Below are 19306 nucleotides of genomic sequence, written 5' to 3' on the forward strand. Positions count from 1 at the left end.
TTGTCAGTTGTCGACTGCCACCGGTTGAGCATCTGATTTGAGATAAGCAAAATTTTTATTTTCTTATTCATTAAATCTCATCGTCTCGCTGAGGTAGGTCGCCGGAAAGTCGTTCGTTACACGCAGTTGTTATTTCGTCGCATCAGCGAACTGAGTGGTAAATAAAATCATAAACTATAGAAATAATAATACTAATACTATAGATACTACTTTATAGTCTTTGATGAGAGTGATTTTTGTGAAAATTAACTAGAAGTTATATGTGCGAGAGCATTGGTAGAACAAAGAATAAACTCATAATAATACAAGCTTGTGTAACTCTGCTAATGTGAAGGGTTTCCCAGACATTGAGTGATTTCCCATGTTAAATAATAAATTAAATAAAAAATGTATATAAAAAAATAATCAATTAAAAATTGCTAACAAGTCTTACAGCTCTCATAGTTTGCTATTAAAATTGTTTTAAATATCATTAAATGCATAAAAAGCAACATGAAATGATTAAAATGTAGTTAAGTATATACATAATATTGATCATAATAATTTATGCATTTACCCAATTATCAATATGGGCTATTGTTACCTGTTATTCGTAAAGGGAAAGAAAAAGAAATTTCCATAATTGTAAATTACACAATTTGTGTAAACGATTAACGGGTAATCAATTTAATATTTCAATTACTTTTTGTCTCCGTTCTGTTGCACTCAGATGGCTCTAATTGGAATAATCAACACACCTTGGGACAATCAGTATCCAATATTATTTTTTGGCAGGTGATCCATTATTGACACGTGATCGTGCAATAAAAGAAAAAAATTGGCGCTAATTAACACCAAATATTTACACACAATTAACATGTGGCTGCCTGGTGACAAATTGCGAGCAATTTTATTTTGCCAAAACATACTGGGGAGCAAACAAAAAAAAAAAAGAAGAAAAGAAAAACCGGTCTGATTAAATCAAGCGGGAATTACACAAAGTAAGCTGCAGTTCACTAATTCTGCGAAATGTGAAAAATATTCTTGAAATGCAAATGCAAGTTAAATCTAATTGTATATTTGCCTTGAGCTAATGAAAATGAATACTTAGTGGCAGCTATCCGCCTAGAATAGACAATAACTGGCAATATTTCTCTCTATATATATATATATATATACATGATTGCCACCACAAAAGGTGGCAAGTTGTCGTTGCCAGCAATAATGCCAATTATGGGTACGTCGACAACATCGCAGACAGGTGGGCAATTTTAGCACTTTAGCCAAAATCAGACCGAGGACAACATCCTGTCGTTTTTGGTCCTGGTTGTCTTGTCAACTTTTCTGGCGCCATCTCAGTTGTTGCCACTCTCCGGCGCAATCAGCGATTGTCAATCTTTTGTGGCAATGCTTGGCTTGTCATCGGCAGCGCTATCGTTGCGACAACACGACTTGCAACGTTTCTGAGTCCTGTGTGTGTGTGTGTCTTGAGCATAACGGCTGTTGCGGCTGCATTTTACAATTTAAATGTAATAGTTGCCAGGCGAAGGGAGTTTTGTGAAGGAATCTGGGAAGCAGGTTGCAGAGCTGACGTTTCCTTTGACATTGTGCAGGTGTCGATGCTTTTGCCACTTGAGTTATGCATGAGCTGCACAGCAGTAAGCAAAGTGGCATAAATGCTGCTTCTGACAACGACTCCGCACGTATGCATATATATATATATATATAGCCAAGTGGCAAGTGGCAACAAGAACACAGTAACAATGAGGCTACATAATTGAGATTCCCATCGGCAATTGCGGCAAACATTCATCCATACACTGGGAGATATAAAATAGAGAGCGTTAATCTTGAACCAGATTACCAAATTTTATTACAAAAACCTTTTTTTTGTTATCATGAAAACCCCTAACATAAGTAATTACAAGGGCGTATATCGCAGGGGGATCTCAACTTTAAATTAAATTAGATTAAATTTTTTTAAGAAAATTATAAAATATATTCTTAAAAATATATTCATAAATATATCCAAATTTTCCAGTTGAAAGAAATTTAGTTCTAATTCAAAGTGCTCAAGTTTTTTTAAGTAAAGAATTTAAATAATTTATTTAAAAATATTTTATTTACATTTCCTTTGATCGTGAAATGTAAGCTGACTTTTGCTTAAATAAGCATATTTAAATATGTCTTTCGCTGTTTTTTTATTTTTATTTTTTAAACCCACAACGGGATACGAAAATAAAATTCACTTGATTTCTAGCCATCGGCAGTGAAATACATAATGCAATTATAAAAATAGGTCAGCAATAAATCAGCAATTAAATAACAATGTTCAATATTAAATTCTCTTAGAACTAAATTTAGCCTATACTCGAATTTAGCTCATGGCTTTTCGCGCAGTGTAAATACGTGCCCACAAAGGTGGCATCCAGACACATTTAAAACATTTAAACCTGTCGACTACTTGCAGCAGGCACGCAGCTGCAGCACCAAAAAGTGCAGCTAAACAGCAACAACAACAACAAATCGGGAGAGGCAACAACAACAACGGCGATGAGTGAGAATAAGTTGACACTATGCGGCAACAGTGCTAATGCTAATCCAACAGGGCCAACACACACTAAAGTAGACATACAGGATATCTCCGAGGACTGCAATATTGGGTCGTCTGGAGTCAACGGCGGGAATGTGGGCGAGACAGGCCAACAACAAAATGCAACAACTGCAATCATTTTAACGCCGACATCATTAAATTCAACAAACACACCGCCAAATACTCCCGCTGCCGGTGTCCCCTCCAACAACACCAACAACAGCAACAGCAACAACAACAGCAACAACAGCAACAAAGACAGTGGCAACAATGGAAAGGGTTATCCAGCGCATTGCGAGCACTACAAAGGACCAAAATGGTAAGTGAAATGCATATAAGGGGCCAGGGGCGGGTCCCAAACATTTTTGCCTGGCCAGCGAAACTCGTGTATCTGTGTGTGTGTGTCAGTGTGTGTGTATCTGTGTGTGTGTGTGTGTGTGTGTGTCTGTGTGTGTGTGTGTGTGTGTGTGCGTCTGTGTTTGTATGCGCATTTGCTTAACCCTTTTGAATGCATATCCGGCACAGACAAAGCAGACCTCCACATTCACATTCACATCAACATTCACATTCACATCCAAATCCACATTCACACTTGGATTGCACGCGTTTTTCGCATATCTTTTTGTTGCTGAGCTGAGTTTGTTGTTTATATTTTTTTATTTATTTTTTGTTCTACATTGCATTTTTCGCATTGTATTTTCTATTGTATGTGTGTTAGTGTGTATGTGTGTGTGTGTGTGTGTGTGTGTGTGTGTGCTTACAATGTTGCCATTGTCGCCAGTGTCAGTGTCGTCACGGCCACTGTCGACAGCAGGAAGCACAGTCTGCGCCAGTGTCTGGGGCCAAAATTAAGTGGTTCCCCCTGATGCACTGCCTGCCTGCATAGCTTTATTGTGGTGGCACCTTCTTCCAAGCTGCGCGAGCGTTGAGTGTGATTGTTGTACCTGGCAATATTTATTATTATTGGTTGGATCTATTGTGTTTCTCTCGATATGCAGGTATGCAATGATATGCTCCAGTTTCAATCTCCTCATTTCTTTAGAGTTCACATTGTACATGTCTATCTGAGACAGTCTCCGTCTGCTAATGGCTAAAAATATATTTTGCTGTCTGCTTTGATTTGCTAACAAGCCTCTAATTAAAGGTTTCGATATTGTTCACACAAACTTCTGACAAATCAAAATGTTGGAAACGTTCTGTAAAATAAATAAGTAAATTTGTTTGAGATTTATTTTTATAGATTCAAAGATTCATAGATTACTAAAATGAAATCCGTATTTCTTCAGTTTGTAATAAAATACACAGTTTTAATTTCACGTTGTGTTTTTTTTTGCGGACAATGTCCGAGTTCAAAGAAAACACTCTAACGGCTACAAAGATAGGCTTTCCTTCTGGCCAAATCTTCGGCAACCCTTATGGCTTTATTATTATTATCAGAGGCTTCAAGCACTGAAATCTAGTTAGATCTGTTTCGCACCTTTTGAGTCTGTACATTTCCATCAACTCTAATACCTAGACTCCTCCAGCTTTCATGCCTTCCGAGCTGGAAACATTCATTATAATAGCATATATTTTAAAGTTATAAATGGTTCTTGCTAAACTCTATATTCAACAGTATTTTAAAGCTACATTTGACTGCTGCCTCCTCTGAAGTTATTGCGTTAACAATTGCTGGACAATAGTATCTGTCTGTATCGATGCCCCCTTAAAATCCATTTATTAGCATAAGAGATGTGTTTAGATGTGGATATAACAATGATTGAAGTTTAGTAAACAGTTGACTAGAAGTACTGCATTTCGTTTATTTGGACAGATTGATAAGCAAAGCAAAGAAGCTGTAGGCATTATTGATGGTCTGTTGACAAGAAAATAAATTATAATCTTCCGGTTGTTGCCGCTTATTATTTGATAACCCTACCTTCATGAATATGGGTAATCCGATTTCAAAAAATCCACCAGCTCTCAATTTAACAGGCCGCTTGAGGAACTCCATATAGCAGTTGAGCACCTTGCGCGTAGATACGGAATACATCAACCAATTGGTGTTGAATACACTATTTGTGAGTCGGTTCGCTTCCAGTGTGACCTCGTTGCCGCAATAGCAGGGCAGAAATATCTGAAGTATCATCACGGCCACAAACTGAGCGATGGTGATTAACGGACCCGGATTACCCTGAAAGCCAATCTGCACAAGGCGATACCCACTGAAGCAGATGATTAACGCGCTGAGCACCACCTGGGCGAGGACATAGGGCGACACGAGGACCTCGCACTGCTTTGTCAGGCTGCGAATATGCCTGTGTAGTTGAAAGATGCAGCGTAATTCCGGCACTGCCACATTCTCCGGCATATCGCGCAAGGCAACTAAACGACGACCTAACAATTTGTAGAGTACAGCGATTTGATACATGAAATAGCAGCCCATCGTGTCCAGCAGGCAATTCGAAAGGTAACACAATGTCATCGCCAGGATATTGTAGCCATACGCATAGAAGTAACGCTCCCGTCTCCGCCACTCGAACGGCACATAAAATCCGAACGGTAGCTCGTATGTATCCTGGAAGAGAACACCCGAATATCCGGTTACAGCAACAGCCGTACAACCTCCAATATACGTGTAGAATATGCGCTTAAAATTTCGCTGCTCTCGCTGCCAAAACTGAATATCTTCGGATTTTGGCAAATTACACTTGGCATAGCTATCGAGAGCATTCATAAAGTTGAGCGCCTGTTCGCCCCTATACCAAATGTTGATGAGTTTCACGACCAATGCCAACTCTGTCAGTGACATGTACAAAACATTCGCAGCCTGTTCCAAGTCATCGGAGACAATAACTTCCAGCCACATAAGTGCTATATACGTGAAGGTCAATGGCAGATGCAATACGAATGGGTAAATACTCTTCAATTGCCGCCAGTTGCCATCGCTCCACCGCCAAATGCCCAGCCAGCGTTGGATCTGAAGGAGAGCTCCTATTCCGGATATGAGGTCCTTTGATTCTGTCTCTGTCATCTTAAGTCGAACTATCAAAACTCAGTTATAGGCTCGCTGTCAAAATTGGAGCTGCTTTTATAGACTTTCCTCTGACCGAATCTCATAAAAATTTTATAATTCCTATCTACTACGTATATATATATATATATATATATATATATAAACATATATATGTATATATGTATATATGTTTATGTATATGTGTAGAAGCTAACTTCGAACCCTTCACCTTTTCCCAAGTTCTACATTTTCTAGTTCCTGGTTCCTAGTTCTACGGTTGAAGCACTTCCTCTTTGGAGTGTTTTTCCATTGCTTTTTATTGTTACGCTACCAAAGAACTAGTTCATTTCGTTCGTGATTTGTATAGATGTAGCCCAGCCCTGTTCTCCTTTTATTTTTTTTTTGTACCTAATTGTTGCACATATTTACAAATTTAAAACCAACGCAATTACAATAATTAAACCGATGACATAATAATTGCGATAATTTGTTGTCATTCGTTTATTGAACAAGTCACGCAAGTGGCTATCCGAAACATTTCAAATATGTTGGCTCTGAATTCCATTCAGTTTATGGCTAACTCTTGCAGGGATATCAACTGTCAACAGTTGAAAATCTGTTTGAGATTTGAATTCAGATTTCATTTTCTCATTTTGCCCTTGGCATTTTTCAGAAAGTTGAAGCCCCATCTAAGAACTATGCTGAAGTTCGACAAACTTGTAATTTAATAAAATCGAACAATTTTACATTCGATATAACAATAAAAGATTGAGATTCCATAATTTGTTATATTTATTTGTAAGTATTTGAGAGCCCTTACGGATTTGATTTGTGAATTCTACCAGTATTTATTTATTTATTTACAAATGTGTGCTTCAATTTATAAACAAACAGTGGTTTTCTACTCTAGTAGTATTTATTATTATTGAAAAGTGCTTAAAACTTGAGCATTAACAAGAAAACAACTTAGTCTAGTAAATGTTAAGAATATTTCTAAGCGTTCATTTGGAGAAATTCAGCAAAAGGGCGAAAAAGCTATAAGCATTATTGATGGTCTGCAAAAACAATAAAACGATTATTGAAATAAGTATTAATCTTTCCAAAAATGACAAATCTTAGCGAACCTTCACAAAGATGGGCAGGCCAACTTCAAAGAAATAACCTGCACGAATTTTCACTGGACGCTTTAGGTGCTCCATGTAAGCAATGAGTAAATTGCACGTTCTTTTCTCGCACTGCATCCAGTTGGTGTTGTAGACCTTGTTGGTCAGCTGATGGGCATAGAAAGTGACCTCATTTCCATAGTAGCAGGGCAAAAATATTTGCAGAACCATCACACTGAGAAACTGCAGCATTGATATAAATTGGCCCGGATTGGCCATGATGCCAACATGCTGCAGCCGATAGCCGCTAAAGCAGATAATAAACGCACTCAAAATGATTTGCGAAAGGATATATGGCGAAACGATCGCCTGGCACTCGATAGTTAATCTGCAAAGAAAATGTACTTTAATTACTATACGACATCCAAGTTGATTTTTAGACCTGCGTGTGCGATCATGCAGCTTGAAGATGCAACGCAGCTCCTGATTAAATGTCATCTCGTCATGCACTGCACTCAACGCCTTTAGTCGCGTGCCCAGCAAGCGATACAGCAAGGAGACATGGAACAAAAAGTAGCAGCCAATACAGTCAAGGGATACATTCGCGATGCAGGTCAAAGTCATTGCGATCATATTGTAGCCAAAGGCATAATAATAGCCATGCTCGTTTTGCCACTCGAATGGCACAAAGTAGGGAAATGGCAGCACATATTCCTCGAGGAACAACACTCCCACGCAACTGCTGTAGACAACGCCTAAACTAACAAGTTGATACACATTATATAGCCACTTGAAGTAACGCTGTTCCCGCTGCCAATAGTTGTCCTCTTCCTCTGATCGCAACTCATATTCGGGCGAGTCCTGCAAATGCAGCATTAATTGCCTGGCATTTGTGCTGCGATTCCAGATATTCAGTATTTTTATAATCAACGCCATTTCGGTGATGGACATATAGAGTACCTTTATGTAAGATAGATTACAACTTTAATATTATATCGATAATATAAAATCGAAGAAAATTGATCACCTGACCAGCCTCCTCCAAATTGTTTGATTCCAATGCCTCCAGCCACATTAGTCCAATGAAGGTAAATGTTATTGGCAAGTGCAAGAAATAGCGAAAGTTTCTCTTGAGAAACACCAAAAGATACGAATCACTTTTGTTTCTTATTGGCCATGGCCACAATCCACAGACTTGCATAACACTCAGGATAAAATTGATGCCTTGTGTGCGTTGCGATTGGGTTTCCATTATGTTTGATTCTAGTCTTGGTTTGGACTGTGCAATGTGTTTTTATAGAGTCCTTTGTGGTAACCTGAGGCAATTAGCGGCAATTAGATGTTCATAAATTAATCAGCACGGCAGCACGGAGGGACAATTTACGCTTATTGTTGTCTAGACAAAGATTCAAACAGTTTGTTCAAATGTGTTTTTGTTGATTTGAATACTTGAAGGTGGCGTCACTTGGTACTCCATTGGTCTCTTCTGTCCGAGCATGTTGCACTGCTGATGATATTTCTGGGACTTTGGACATTGGCATTGGCATTACTGCCGGAATATGCGACACCAGATACGGTCATCATGCGGATTGTATTGCTGTTTGTCGGTGCACAAATCTCGGGCATATTGGTTGGCTTTATCCATCTGCCCGATATGCTGGGCATGCTCTTTTTTGGCGTCATCTACACAAATGCTGGCTTTGCCAATTTCGCTGGCTATGAGCGATTTGAACTATTTTTAAGGTACGTTTTCATATATATTTGAAATATTTTCGTAAATATTAAGTTGAACTTTTGGCTATCTGCAGAGAAATGGCTTTAATCAATATTATGCTGTTGGCTGGCCTGGGACTCGATGGCAGCGCATTTAGGCGCTTATGGTTTATGATTATGCGTCTGACGCTGGTGCCAACCATCGTTGAGGTGGCCGTAATCGCTGTCTTGGCCTATTTCACATTGTCGATGCCCTGGCTGTGGGGCATTGCGCTGGGGTAAGTATTGAATGAGTTAGTGTGCCGATTATGTAAATTAATCACATCGTTTGTTTTGTCACACTAAGTCTGGTCATTACAGCCGTCTCGCCCAATGTGGTTGTCACCGTAATGCTAAAGCTGAAAGAGGATCGTTTGGGTCTAAATAGCGGCATACACACACTTATATATGCGATGACCACGTGCAATGATGTCGTTGCCATCTTCATGTTTGGCGTCATAATCAGCATCATTTTCTCCACAAGTACGTGCCGTCCCTCAAACCAGACAACATTCACACATTTCTCTCTCTCTTTATATATATATATATTTATATTCACTTGCTTACACATTCTATCTCATTCAGGCTCGTTGACACAAAAATTATTGCAAGGACCCATTGGCATTGGTATTGGACTTGTTTTTGGCTATCTATATGGCATGCTGTTGCACTATTTGCCGTCGCGTAATGCGGTAAGCATTGAATAGACACCACATAATTGTTGGCGACGCCACGTACATCTCAGAATTGCAGAACAGCTCGAGCGTTGTTGTACACCCAACAAAATGGGGGGCGTTCTGTTGAACGGAAATCATGGTTGAACAATTTCTAAAAGTTCTAATCACAGCTAAAGCAACCCATAGAATTAGTAATATTTGTGTAGAATTGATACGTTTACTATATTTTTAAGTGTAACCAGTTTTTCTGGTAGATATAGTATGTTTGGAGGAGTTTTGAGTACAGTTTTGATTTGCTGTAGTTTTTAACGATTTTTATTTGAATGGAAGTTGAACCTCCTCAAATACGAAATTCAACTAAAATTATTTGTATACCTTAATCCCATTAAAAATGGGTAAAAAAGGGTTTATTATCTATATATAAATGTTATAAGTTTTGCAGAAGGAAACATCTGAAAGCCCATAAGGTATATGTATTCTGAATCAGATCTCAGAGACTAGAAGAGCTACAAATTTTAAATTTTGAATATAATCTCTCATCAAGATTTGATTTCATCGATAATTGCTTCCGTGCTGCTTAGCGTTGAAATTACAATGTGAAACTAATAATTTCTATGCTATATTTATCATAATTTATCATAACAATAGATAAACAGCAACCTAAAATGTATGCAATAGAGTCGACTTTTGTTTTGAGTGTGATTGAGCATACTTTCGAGCGCAGCAGACTAAAAATGCTCATTCAGTAAACACTTGCGCACTCAATCAGGGCATTTAATGGCGCAAAACGCGAGAGCCCGACACTTCAATATCATCGGATAGTGTAAGGCTTCAAAAGCTATCATATATGCGACAGACTCTGCCACTATCTACCCATGTGTGTGAGTGTGCGACTGTGTGTGTGTGTGTGCCTGGGCGCATTTTGCATAAAAACACACTTACACACATACCTCGAAAGCGATGACATCGACTTTGGCACTGGAGCTGGCGACATTTGCGACGACAGTTATTGCCGCCGTCCATGGAAACTTATGGCAACTGGGTTGCAAGGATGCTGTGATGCAAGCAGCAGGAGCAGCGGCAACTTCAGCTACGTTGCAAACCACAAAACTCATTGCCGCAACTTACACCGCTAATGGTGCGCATAATCAAACGCCATGGGTGGCGTTGAACTGAATGCCTTTGAACTCTTGTTTCTACTCTCTCTGACACACTCACACACACAAACAGGCACACACAGGCACACACACACACACACACACACATGCTCAAGTACTATGCATGCAGCACTCATAACTTTTGTTTTCCTCTTGCAACTTCCACGGGCGCAAAACTGCAGTATGTACGAAAATTTCATGCTGTGCTCCGTTCAAGACGTGCCACTTCCTTTCATCCTTGCAACCCCGCATCCCAGCATATATTTGTACAGCAACCAATGCTGTGCATTGTGTGTGTGTGTGTTTTTTTTTTGCTCGCCATTGCCACTACTGCCTTTATTTTATTATAATAATTATAGTGCGATCTTAAATTATGATTTTTTAGTCACGCATAGAATGTGCAATTATGTTGTGTTTTTTAAAGCAAACAATTTTAACGTAAATTTCGTATAAATAATTAATTAACTGGCGTTGCATAAAGTTTGCATTATATGTTACTCTAGATACGGTTGAAGAGTTTTCGCTGGCTGTGCCAAAAATTTGAGCTGTGACCTACAAAACCATAGCGAAAAACTATGCAATTTTCTCTCTCTTCTTATGCAGTTCGCAAGCTTAAAACATGTTGAGCAAAAGAAATCGAATAAAGCAATTTGCAAAGAGCAATGCTGTCATTTTCATATTTAGATATTTTATTTTTACTTAAATAACAGCATTCTTAACAAAGCTGCCAACTTATTTTGTATATTTTGTAATTTTTTCTTTCGTTTCTTTGCCATCGTTTGCAGGTCTATGCAAATGGCTTGCGCTTTGTTTTGACCATCTTGGGCGGCACCATTGCTGTGATGGGCAGCCGAATTATTGGATATACTTCAGCGGGTGCCTTGGGTTGTGTCATGATGGCCTTCATTGCTGGCATCGGCTGGAAGAGGGAGGAGCTAAGAATGTCACCACAGCAATTGGAAGAACATCAAATAGTAAGTGTCATTGCTGCTGGCTAATTTGAATTTCTATCTTTAAGTTTAGATAACAAAACATGTATGAAAAATTAAGTAACTCAAATTTGAGACATATTCACTTAGATTAAAAAACGCTTGAATTTTAAAAATAGTCAATAACAATTTATGCAAATTTCTTGCATATGATTTTTTTCATTTAATGTTCCTCAAAATTATAAGTATTTTTAAAAAGTACAAAATATTTAAAGCCATTTTTATATATATATTTACATATATTTTTCTAAATATGTACTTTTAATATTTAACAATTAACTATTTATATTTGATTAAATGGTAAATTTATAAAATAGATGATAATGTATAACTTATGCCTTACTTATAGCTTATTTTCATTTCTTATATACGTTATAGGCAAGTGTACCCAAGCGTCTTGATCTGCTGTGGAAGTTTTTGAAGCCAGTCTCCTTTGCGCTCATTGGCAAGGAAATCAATTTCGCCGTGCTTGACGGACGAGTAGTCGCCTATGGGACATTGCTGGTGCTGCTCGGAAGTTTGGTAATTAAAATGACCGACATTTTATTGCGGCTTGGCTGTCCGAGCTGGAGTTTAAGCATCCAATTTGCAGCAGAAAGGCCCAAAAAATTAAAATGTTCCTTTGCCGCAATTCAAATGTTACCTGCAGACAAATGCAACAACTGCAAAAAACCAAAAACCAAAAAAAAAAAAAAAAATCCAAACTGTTTTCTCTAATTTTTTGCTTTTACTTTGTTTGCAGCTCCGCTTGGCTTTTGCATATTTATCCACATATGGTGGAAATCTGTCCAGAAAGGAACGTGCCTACATTACAATTTCCGGTTTTCCCAAGGCAACGGTCCAAGTAAGTTTTACCATTTCGCATTCTATCATGTCCATGTGGTGCACCGGTCCAAAGAATGGGGGCAACTTTTTATTTGCCGTTTGGTTTCGTTTCTGGACATTGGCCCAAACTGGATTTTGGCCAGCATTTGTTTGGGTTATGTTGTTTTCCTCAAACGCCAAAGTTATACTTGTATTTGCGGATCATGTTGTCGTGGCTAAACTCTTTTGTTGCTTCTCCTCCGCTTCTCGACAATTGTCTGCAGTTGAGCCGCAAGTGGACATTTTGTTCTACTCGCAACAGTGTGTGTGACAGTGTGTGTGCTTGTGTGTGTGTGTGTGTGTGTCTTTGTGTGTGTCTTGTGGCATACGCGCTTGTGTTGCGCTACACGTCTGCGGTTAGCCGGAAATTTAAATGTTACATTTGCTAACTTGGCCAACTGCTGCTTCTGTTGGCGGTTTTATACATGCTTCTTATTGTAAATTACTTTGCATTTTTCGGACAGTTGTCCTTGCTAAAAAAAAATTGTTCTCCTAATATGCGGTCTGCATTACGCTTTTTGTGCATTTCTAACTGTCCACCTTTTTTCTTCGTCCGCGTTTTTTTTGTGATTTAATTAAAAAATTTTAATAACATCGTTTACATCCAGCACATCAAGTATACGCAGCCTAACCAAAACTGTGCCATATTGTTTTTTTTTTTGGTTTACAGGCTGCCTTGGGTCCAGTTGCGTTGGATTTGGCACGTTCTGCGAGTATTGCGAGTGAATTAGCATTGGCGAACAACGTGCTCATAATTTCAGTTCTGGCCATTATTTTCACAGCGCCATTGGGTGCCATTTTGATGCTACGTCTTGCGCCATTCTGGCTCAAACATGGCGATACTGTGGACACAGCTGAAACGCCTGTGACGCCAGGACCACCGGGATCAGGTCCTGTGAATGATGTCGGTGAACTAACTTTAGTGAATGCTCAAAAAATGTGAAATGAAATTGTGGAAGAGCAGTGAATCGTTCTAGTGGAATACATACTATTCGACTTAATGCCAATGGTATTGCCAAATTTGATTAAGGCATTGGATTTTGGGATCAGCATTTGAATCATTTATAGTATAGCCTAATTCCAACTATGTTTTATATTTACTTACTAACACATGAACTGTACTTATTAACTACAAATGTACTTATTTGCATTTTCAATACACAAATTCAGTTTAATGAACAAAAATATGTCAAAATCATTTTCAATTTATTTCTTTTCGAAATTAGCTTTTTGTTGTGCACAGAATGTCTCAGCTAAGAAGTTATAAAAGTTGTTTAAATTGCTAAAGCCAGCACTAATCCCAAAATACTTAAAGCACTCCTAATAAACACAGTATTGACAACAAACAAAAAGAAACGAAAGAAAAACTTATGCAGAATTCACAATCGGACTGTAATTTAATGGCTTTGAATTTTCGGCACCTAATTATGAAGAGATTTGTGTTAATCTCGGACCTGGATTGTCGTAATTGGTTTTTCAATTAATTTAAAGGGATTTAGATCCTTTGCCCTGTCAACGAATTCAGTGGTGTGTATTATTGTTCAGGCAGGCTGCTTTGTGTCAACATTAATAGTGAATAAATATGTTTTTTGTTCATGTGGATTTGGGCAGCAAGCAAAGACCGTATTTGTGGACTCATTATTAAACTGATTTCGTGCACAAAAACAAGAGAGAACGTGCTGATTATCAGGTGACGGTGATTAAATACTCTGCTTAATTATAATGTTTTGATCAAAGACTCAATATTCGGTGATTATTATTAAGTAATTGCCAAAATGTTAAATGCAGCTCAAAATCTCCTTTCAAATTTAAGCGTTTTTCAATTTATATATATATATATATATAACTATATATAAATATATTTTTTTAGACTGAAAGAAAATAAATAATAGTAAGAAATGTTTTCTTAAGGAAAAAGTCGTTCCAAAACTGAACACTTTTACTATTGAATGCTTCACAACAGCTTTTTCAGGACTAAATTAATCAATGATGGTAATAAAAAAGATTTCAATTAAAATATTTTTCGCAAAAAGAGGCATTTTTAATTGAAATCAGTCTTTGCTGATGCGTCCTGCTCCTTGATTGCCAATATTGTGCTGAAAATTGAGGCTTCAGAGAAAAGGCACCTGTATTGTTTCTGTCATTGTTAATTCTACTTGCATGATGACCGACTATGGTGAACTCCAATTGAGGCTAGCGGGTAAAACACATTTGAATTTCTAGAGCCACAAAGCGGAGTTAGCAGAGTGAGTAAATGAAAAGTAAGTAAGAAATTCATCAGTGCATAATATTTTTTTGTTACTCACCTTTATTGCTTGCTCAGTTGCCTCTTCTTATACCCTTGCAGTTGGCATTGGCATTGCAAATCATATAAAGGATGCATATTGGATCTCTGTTAGCCACAATGAATGTTAGAATAATTTAGAACAATCGGTGGAAAAATGATTTATTAAATGAACAACTTAATTACTTACTAAAATATATAAATTAAAGAATGATCAACTTGTGTTTAGTATAGCTTATGGCTAATTATTAATAATATTCCGATCTTCTAATCCTAAACCTCTTCCCTCAACCCTAATGATGATTTGTATGTCTTCAGAGATAAACCAATGTTTCCCTAGCTTTTTTTATATATTGATTATTTATTTATTATGTGTTCAGATTGATTTAAGTGTTGCAAGGGTATGGAAACTTCGCTGTGATGAAGATAGCAATTTATGTCTACTTTTTTTTATATTCCTTTCTCGTTTTCTGTTGTGGCGCTCTTCTGCATCGTGTGGAGGAGCGAGTTGAAAACTGAAGGTAAATTAGTGTTATTAAAATTGCTGCCCAGAAATAATTGCGCAACTAAATGAGAATTTTAATGAAAATTCTTTGGTTTTGTTGCGCTATGCCTTTGCCACCTCTGTGTGTTATTATTATTTTTGCTTTTATTTGCATTAATTCCTTTGCTGTGTATTTATAAATGAAACTTGAGTCTGTACATTCTACTGGACATTCGTTGCTCTTTGACATTAGGTTGGCGCTCTTAGAAATTGTATTTAAAATACAATCTCGTTTCCACTAGTGACGTACGCGGAATTTATGTATTTATAATTTCTTTTGTGCCATGAATAAGAAACCGAACAAAACAAAGTAGCGAATATAAAAAGAACATTTAAAATTTGCAGTTTGCGCATAGGCAATTGAGTTATGTTGCCATTCAGTCACTCTGAAATGGTCCTTTGGCATGCCCGTTGGCATAATCCTTCAAAAAATCATTACGCTTATCGCAGCGCATTTAAATTGCTGTAGCTATAGATCAAGCTTATCAGCGCAGCAAAAATATTTTCCTGTATAAAATAAATTCCAGCAGTTTATTATTATAATTCGCATGCCGAATTCCAACAAACTGGAGGTCATATGCTTACCAACAGCGGCACCTGTACAAGCCACCGCCCATTGTAATGAGAAGACAGCCAACGCATAGCAAAAAAAAGAAAAAAAGCAGAAAAAAAAACAACAAACAAATATACATACAAACAAGAAAGGCAAAAGAGTGCCGAGAGAAAGCGTTAGCTGGCGAAAATCAAATCAAAAAGTTCACAAATATGCCAAAAGCAGCTATGGAAAGAACAACAAAAATGTATATATATATGTACAACTGTGCAACAAAAATTAAGTTATAAAATTTTAAGGGCCGTATGCGGTTTAATTTCCAAATGCCACGACAGGATCCCAGACACAGGTGGGCTGGCCAGCGTTAGGGGCGTGGCCGGTTTGAGAAATTTTTTGGTCTGAGCTGATTACCATAAATACAAGCGAACGTAAACTGAAGTCGTCGGGGTTGCCGCTGACGGAAACGGAAATCAAGAAAACAAAAAGAATGAGCTCAAATGAAGTCAAACTTGCTGGTCGCTCAGGCAATTAATAAAGTTAGTTGCGTTTGCTTTGACGGTTAAAATTGTGAGTTATAAGCCCGCAAAATTATGGCTTACAACAAAAGCAAACAATTAACATGACGAAGACACATAAAATGCCACTTTGCCCGGTTGTCCAACCATATTAAGTTGGCCATATTAACATTTTTGGTAAGCACCCCTCCCCCTCTGTGTGTGTGGGTGTTTTGTTGTCGAAATGTGAGTGAATCACGTGATGCGACGCAGTTTTCTAGTCTAGTTTTTGTCTACGCCTTGTGTCATTTGTTAATGTTTAATATAATTTGGTACTCTTTGTAGTCGTAGTCTTCTTGTCCACTCACACTTACTTACTCATTTAGCCAGGAACGCCATGGGCCTGGCTAACAGACCGACGGGGTTGTTAATCTGTGGTCAGTTTATAGTTAAGTTAACATGCTTAAACATCGCCCAGTTATTTTCGTGTAAATTACTTATTTTATGACTTGTTGTCCCTTGAGTTGTTCTCGTGTTAAAACTAGACAAAATAGCCGGCAGCACGACACGCCCATTCCATAAGTTTGCCAAGATGTTTGATGACTGTTGTATAAATGTTTTCTTTTAGCTTTATTATTAAGTCATAATTGAAGTGTGTCTGTGCTATGCAAAGTTGACTTTTATAGGGGTTTTTCCAGCTTTATAACCTGAATCACCATATCTCACGGCAGCGTCCACGACTGTCGGGCAAATAGCCGGGCTGACAGGGAAAATCAATCATGGCCACCTCCATAATTTTCTCGGTTGTTGCCCCATCCGACGTTGGTTGTTTCGTCCGGGTGGATTCGTAGTCGGCCAACACTTGGGTCTCATCGAGTTCCACACACTGATTTGGCTTGCCGCGAATCTTTTCGTTGTTGGGGCAATCGATGCGTTTCAGGCAGTATTTAACACAGGGCCGAGGTGCCGCAACGTTTGTCAGCTTCTTGCCGCATGAATAATGCGCAATGCAACCCGGATCCACATGTGGCAAGTTGTTGTTTATATAAAACGGTCGGCGTGCTTTCTCTGTGGTAGTTGTTGGTGTCGTCGATGTTGTCGCACCCCGATGGAGTATGTGGCTCAGTAAACCACCCTCTGCTGCACTGAGCCAAATGCCAGCACAGAGCGTCAATAGTATTAGCAAAAGTTTCATTTTTGTAATGCTTACGCTTAGAGCAGTCGAACTGGAATTGAGCTTGCCTCGGTCTCAGCTATTTTCAATTGATGATGTGTTATCAAATGAGCCGATAGCCTTTTAACCGCTCGACCAGACAAAAATAAAGTCAAACAAACATTCGATGAGCACTCTTTCTTTTTTTTGTCATACCCTGTTAGCTGAGTAGAAAATTCCGCTTCTTAAATGCAAATAATCTTTTTATCTTTATACAACGAAATAATCGGTTTAAAAGGTGGTTTATGAAAAATGATTAACAGCTGTCAAATTGAAAAGAACAGGGAAATCGATAATGTAGCCAGAGACTAAGTACCACAATATTCAAACAATGTACGGGGTATCTGCTCATGGAGTGACCAGATTAATATATTCTCTCATTGATTCTAATACTATTACGTCACATACTAGAATAATTTTCAAACGATTTGTATAACGCATTATATACAAATTACATATATAAATATATATTTCTTATCAGGTAATCAAGTTTAGTCGATTTACTACGAAAATTAGTTTGTCATCTTTATTTTATAATAATAATAATACATATTGTACTAACATTAATATATATCCGACAACTGCTAAGAGAATTTAAAACTTCGACATTGGAGTTCGTGTTTTGAACTATTTGATAGGGAAGTTGAAATTCCTATTGCTTTGCCAACCAATATATTTTATTTCATTTATATACCCAGTTAACAAAGCCAAAGTCCTTCAGATGGTGTGTTTATGTCGCTATCATAGAAGCGTTATAAGTGTGCGCTGAAGATGCTATTTCTGTTCGTGATGGTTGGAAGTTTGTTTATTGGCTTTATCAGATGCAGCAAAACTATTTGAATAATGGATATTAATCGTATAGGAGAGCTGTCAAAATTAATTTGCAATGCATTCGCAGAACAAGCACAAGAATATTGATGATGATTATGCGAACTAATGAATGTATCTGCCAGACGAAATGCGAGCAGATGAAAACAAAGGCGTCGAACTTGGCATTAATTCCACTCTGAGCAGACGAGTAATTGATGACAAGAGCGCTCATGCTGATGTTGATTCTGATGTTGATTTTGATGTTGTTGTTCTTATTATTATTGTTTTCAATGTGGTGCTCGGCAATAACTTACCGAGCGGTATTCCCCGAAGGCATCTGTCTAATATGTATTAACATTTATTGCTTTGCTTTGCAGATGCTGTGCGTTGAAAAACCAATGTGAAAGCACTAGCAGACCGGAAATTGCCAAACACTGATACTTCCGCCGGAAATAAGCTCAATTGTTGTTCCTCTTTATGGTGTGAGTCTAGGTAAACAACATTTTGTATATTCTGTATATCACGGTTCAAGTGTTTTACAAATATTTAAGAATAGTTCGGTGAAAATTCCATTAAAGAGTGTTATTTATTGCTTTGATCTCACATCATCTTTTATAACAATTTAAGAATAGTTAGTTAATAGGCCAAAAGGACTCTAGTCTAAATGCCATTAAAGAGTGTTATTTATTTACTTTGATCTCACATCGTGTTATCAGCAACGACACAATTCACATTCATATATTTGTACATGTGATAATAAATTATTTTCAATATACAATATACAGATCAGAATCTAAGTTAAAACTAGCTAACTTCGCAGCTAATAAAAGCGAATACAAAAAACTATAAAAATAATAAAAATAATTTAGTGACAAAACTATTCTTCTTTACAGATAAATACATTACAAAAGCGCTCTCCAATTATAGTGTAAACAAACAAGAAACCAACACCAGAAGATAATCAAATAAAAAATACAAATATAGAGAAATAAAATATTTTTGTTTTCGTAAATCGAAGTACGATTTTGCATATCTTGATGGAAAGGGGACTTCTACGCTCATCTATATTAGTAGAAATAAACTGATAAAGGGTATTTTCTAGTCGGGCACGCTCCACTCGCACGTTCCTCCTTGTTCAGTTTGTGACAAAGGATGTGTTAGAGTGCGAATAAGGATATGAATGAAGTGCCACATTTTCACGAGTTTGCTAACCCACAGTTTGATGCCGTTTTTTTTGTTGTTGAAGTCGTATTAGTTTTCTCTTTTCTCTTTTTCTCTATGTATCTCCTCCCTCCTGGC

At 37.6% G+C, this 19306-nt stretch overlaps 3 protein-coding genes across 3 annotated transcripts; all 3 read right to left on the bottom strand.

The window, feature by feature from the left end:
- Window positions 1–4373: 4373 nt before the first annotated feature.
- Window positions 4374–5585, bottom strand: LOC6568013 (odorant receptor 94b). The gene is made up of 2 exons (XM_001993916.1): window positions 4491–5585; window positions 4374–4427 (listed from the first exon to the last, which is right to left on the bottom strand). Exons 1-2 carry the CDS (start codon window positions 5583–5585, stop codon window positions 4374–4376), a joined length of 1149 nt encoding a protein of 382 aa, XP_001993952.1.
- Window positions 5586–6568: 983 nt separating this feature from the next.
- On the bottom strand, window positions 6569–13125 carry LOC122322536 (odorant receptor 94a-like). The gene is made up of 7 exons (XM_043215221.1): window positions 12694–13125; window positions 11634–11752; window positions 11074–11191; window positions 7698–7949; window positions 7113–7630; window positions 6692–7058; window positions 6569–6622 (listed from the first exon to the last, which is right to left on the bottom strand). Exons 1-7 carry the CDS (start codon window positions 12841–12843, stop codon window positions 6569–6571), a joined length of 1578 nt encoding a protein of 525 aa, XP_043071156.1. The 5' UTR covers window positions 12844–13125.
- Window positions 13126–16584: 3459 nt separating this feature from the next.
- LOC6567917 lies at window positions 16585–17212 on the bottom strand. The gene has a single exon (XM_001993913.2). The coding sequence runs from the start codon at window positions 17177–17179 to the stop codon at window positions 16697–16699; it is 483 nt and encodes a 160-aa protein (XP_001993949.1). The 5' UTR covers window positions 17180–17212; the 3' UTR covers window positions 16585–16696.
- Between the last annotated feature and the right edge of the window lie 2094 nt (window positions 17213–19306).

Source organism: Drosophila grimshawi, unplaced genomic scaffold (genome assembly GCF_018153295.1).
Source record: "Drosophila grimshawi isolate 15287-2541.00 unplaced genomic scaffold, ASM1815329v1 contig_311, whole genome shotgun sequence".
Lineage (NCBI taxonomy): Eukaryota > Metazoa > Arthropoda > Insecta > Diptera > Drosophilidae > Drosophila > Drosophila grimshawi.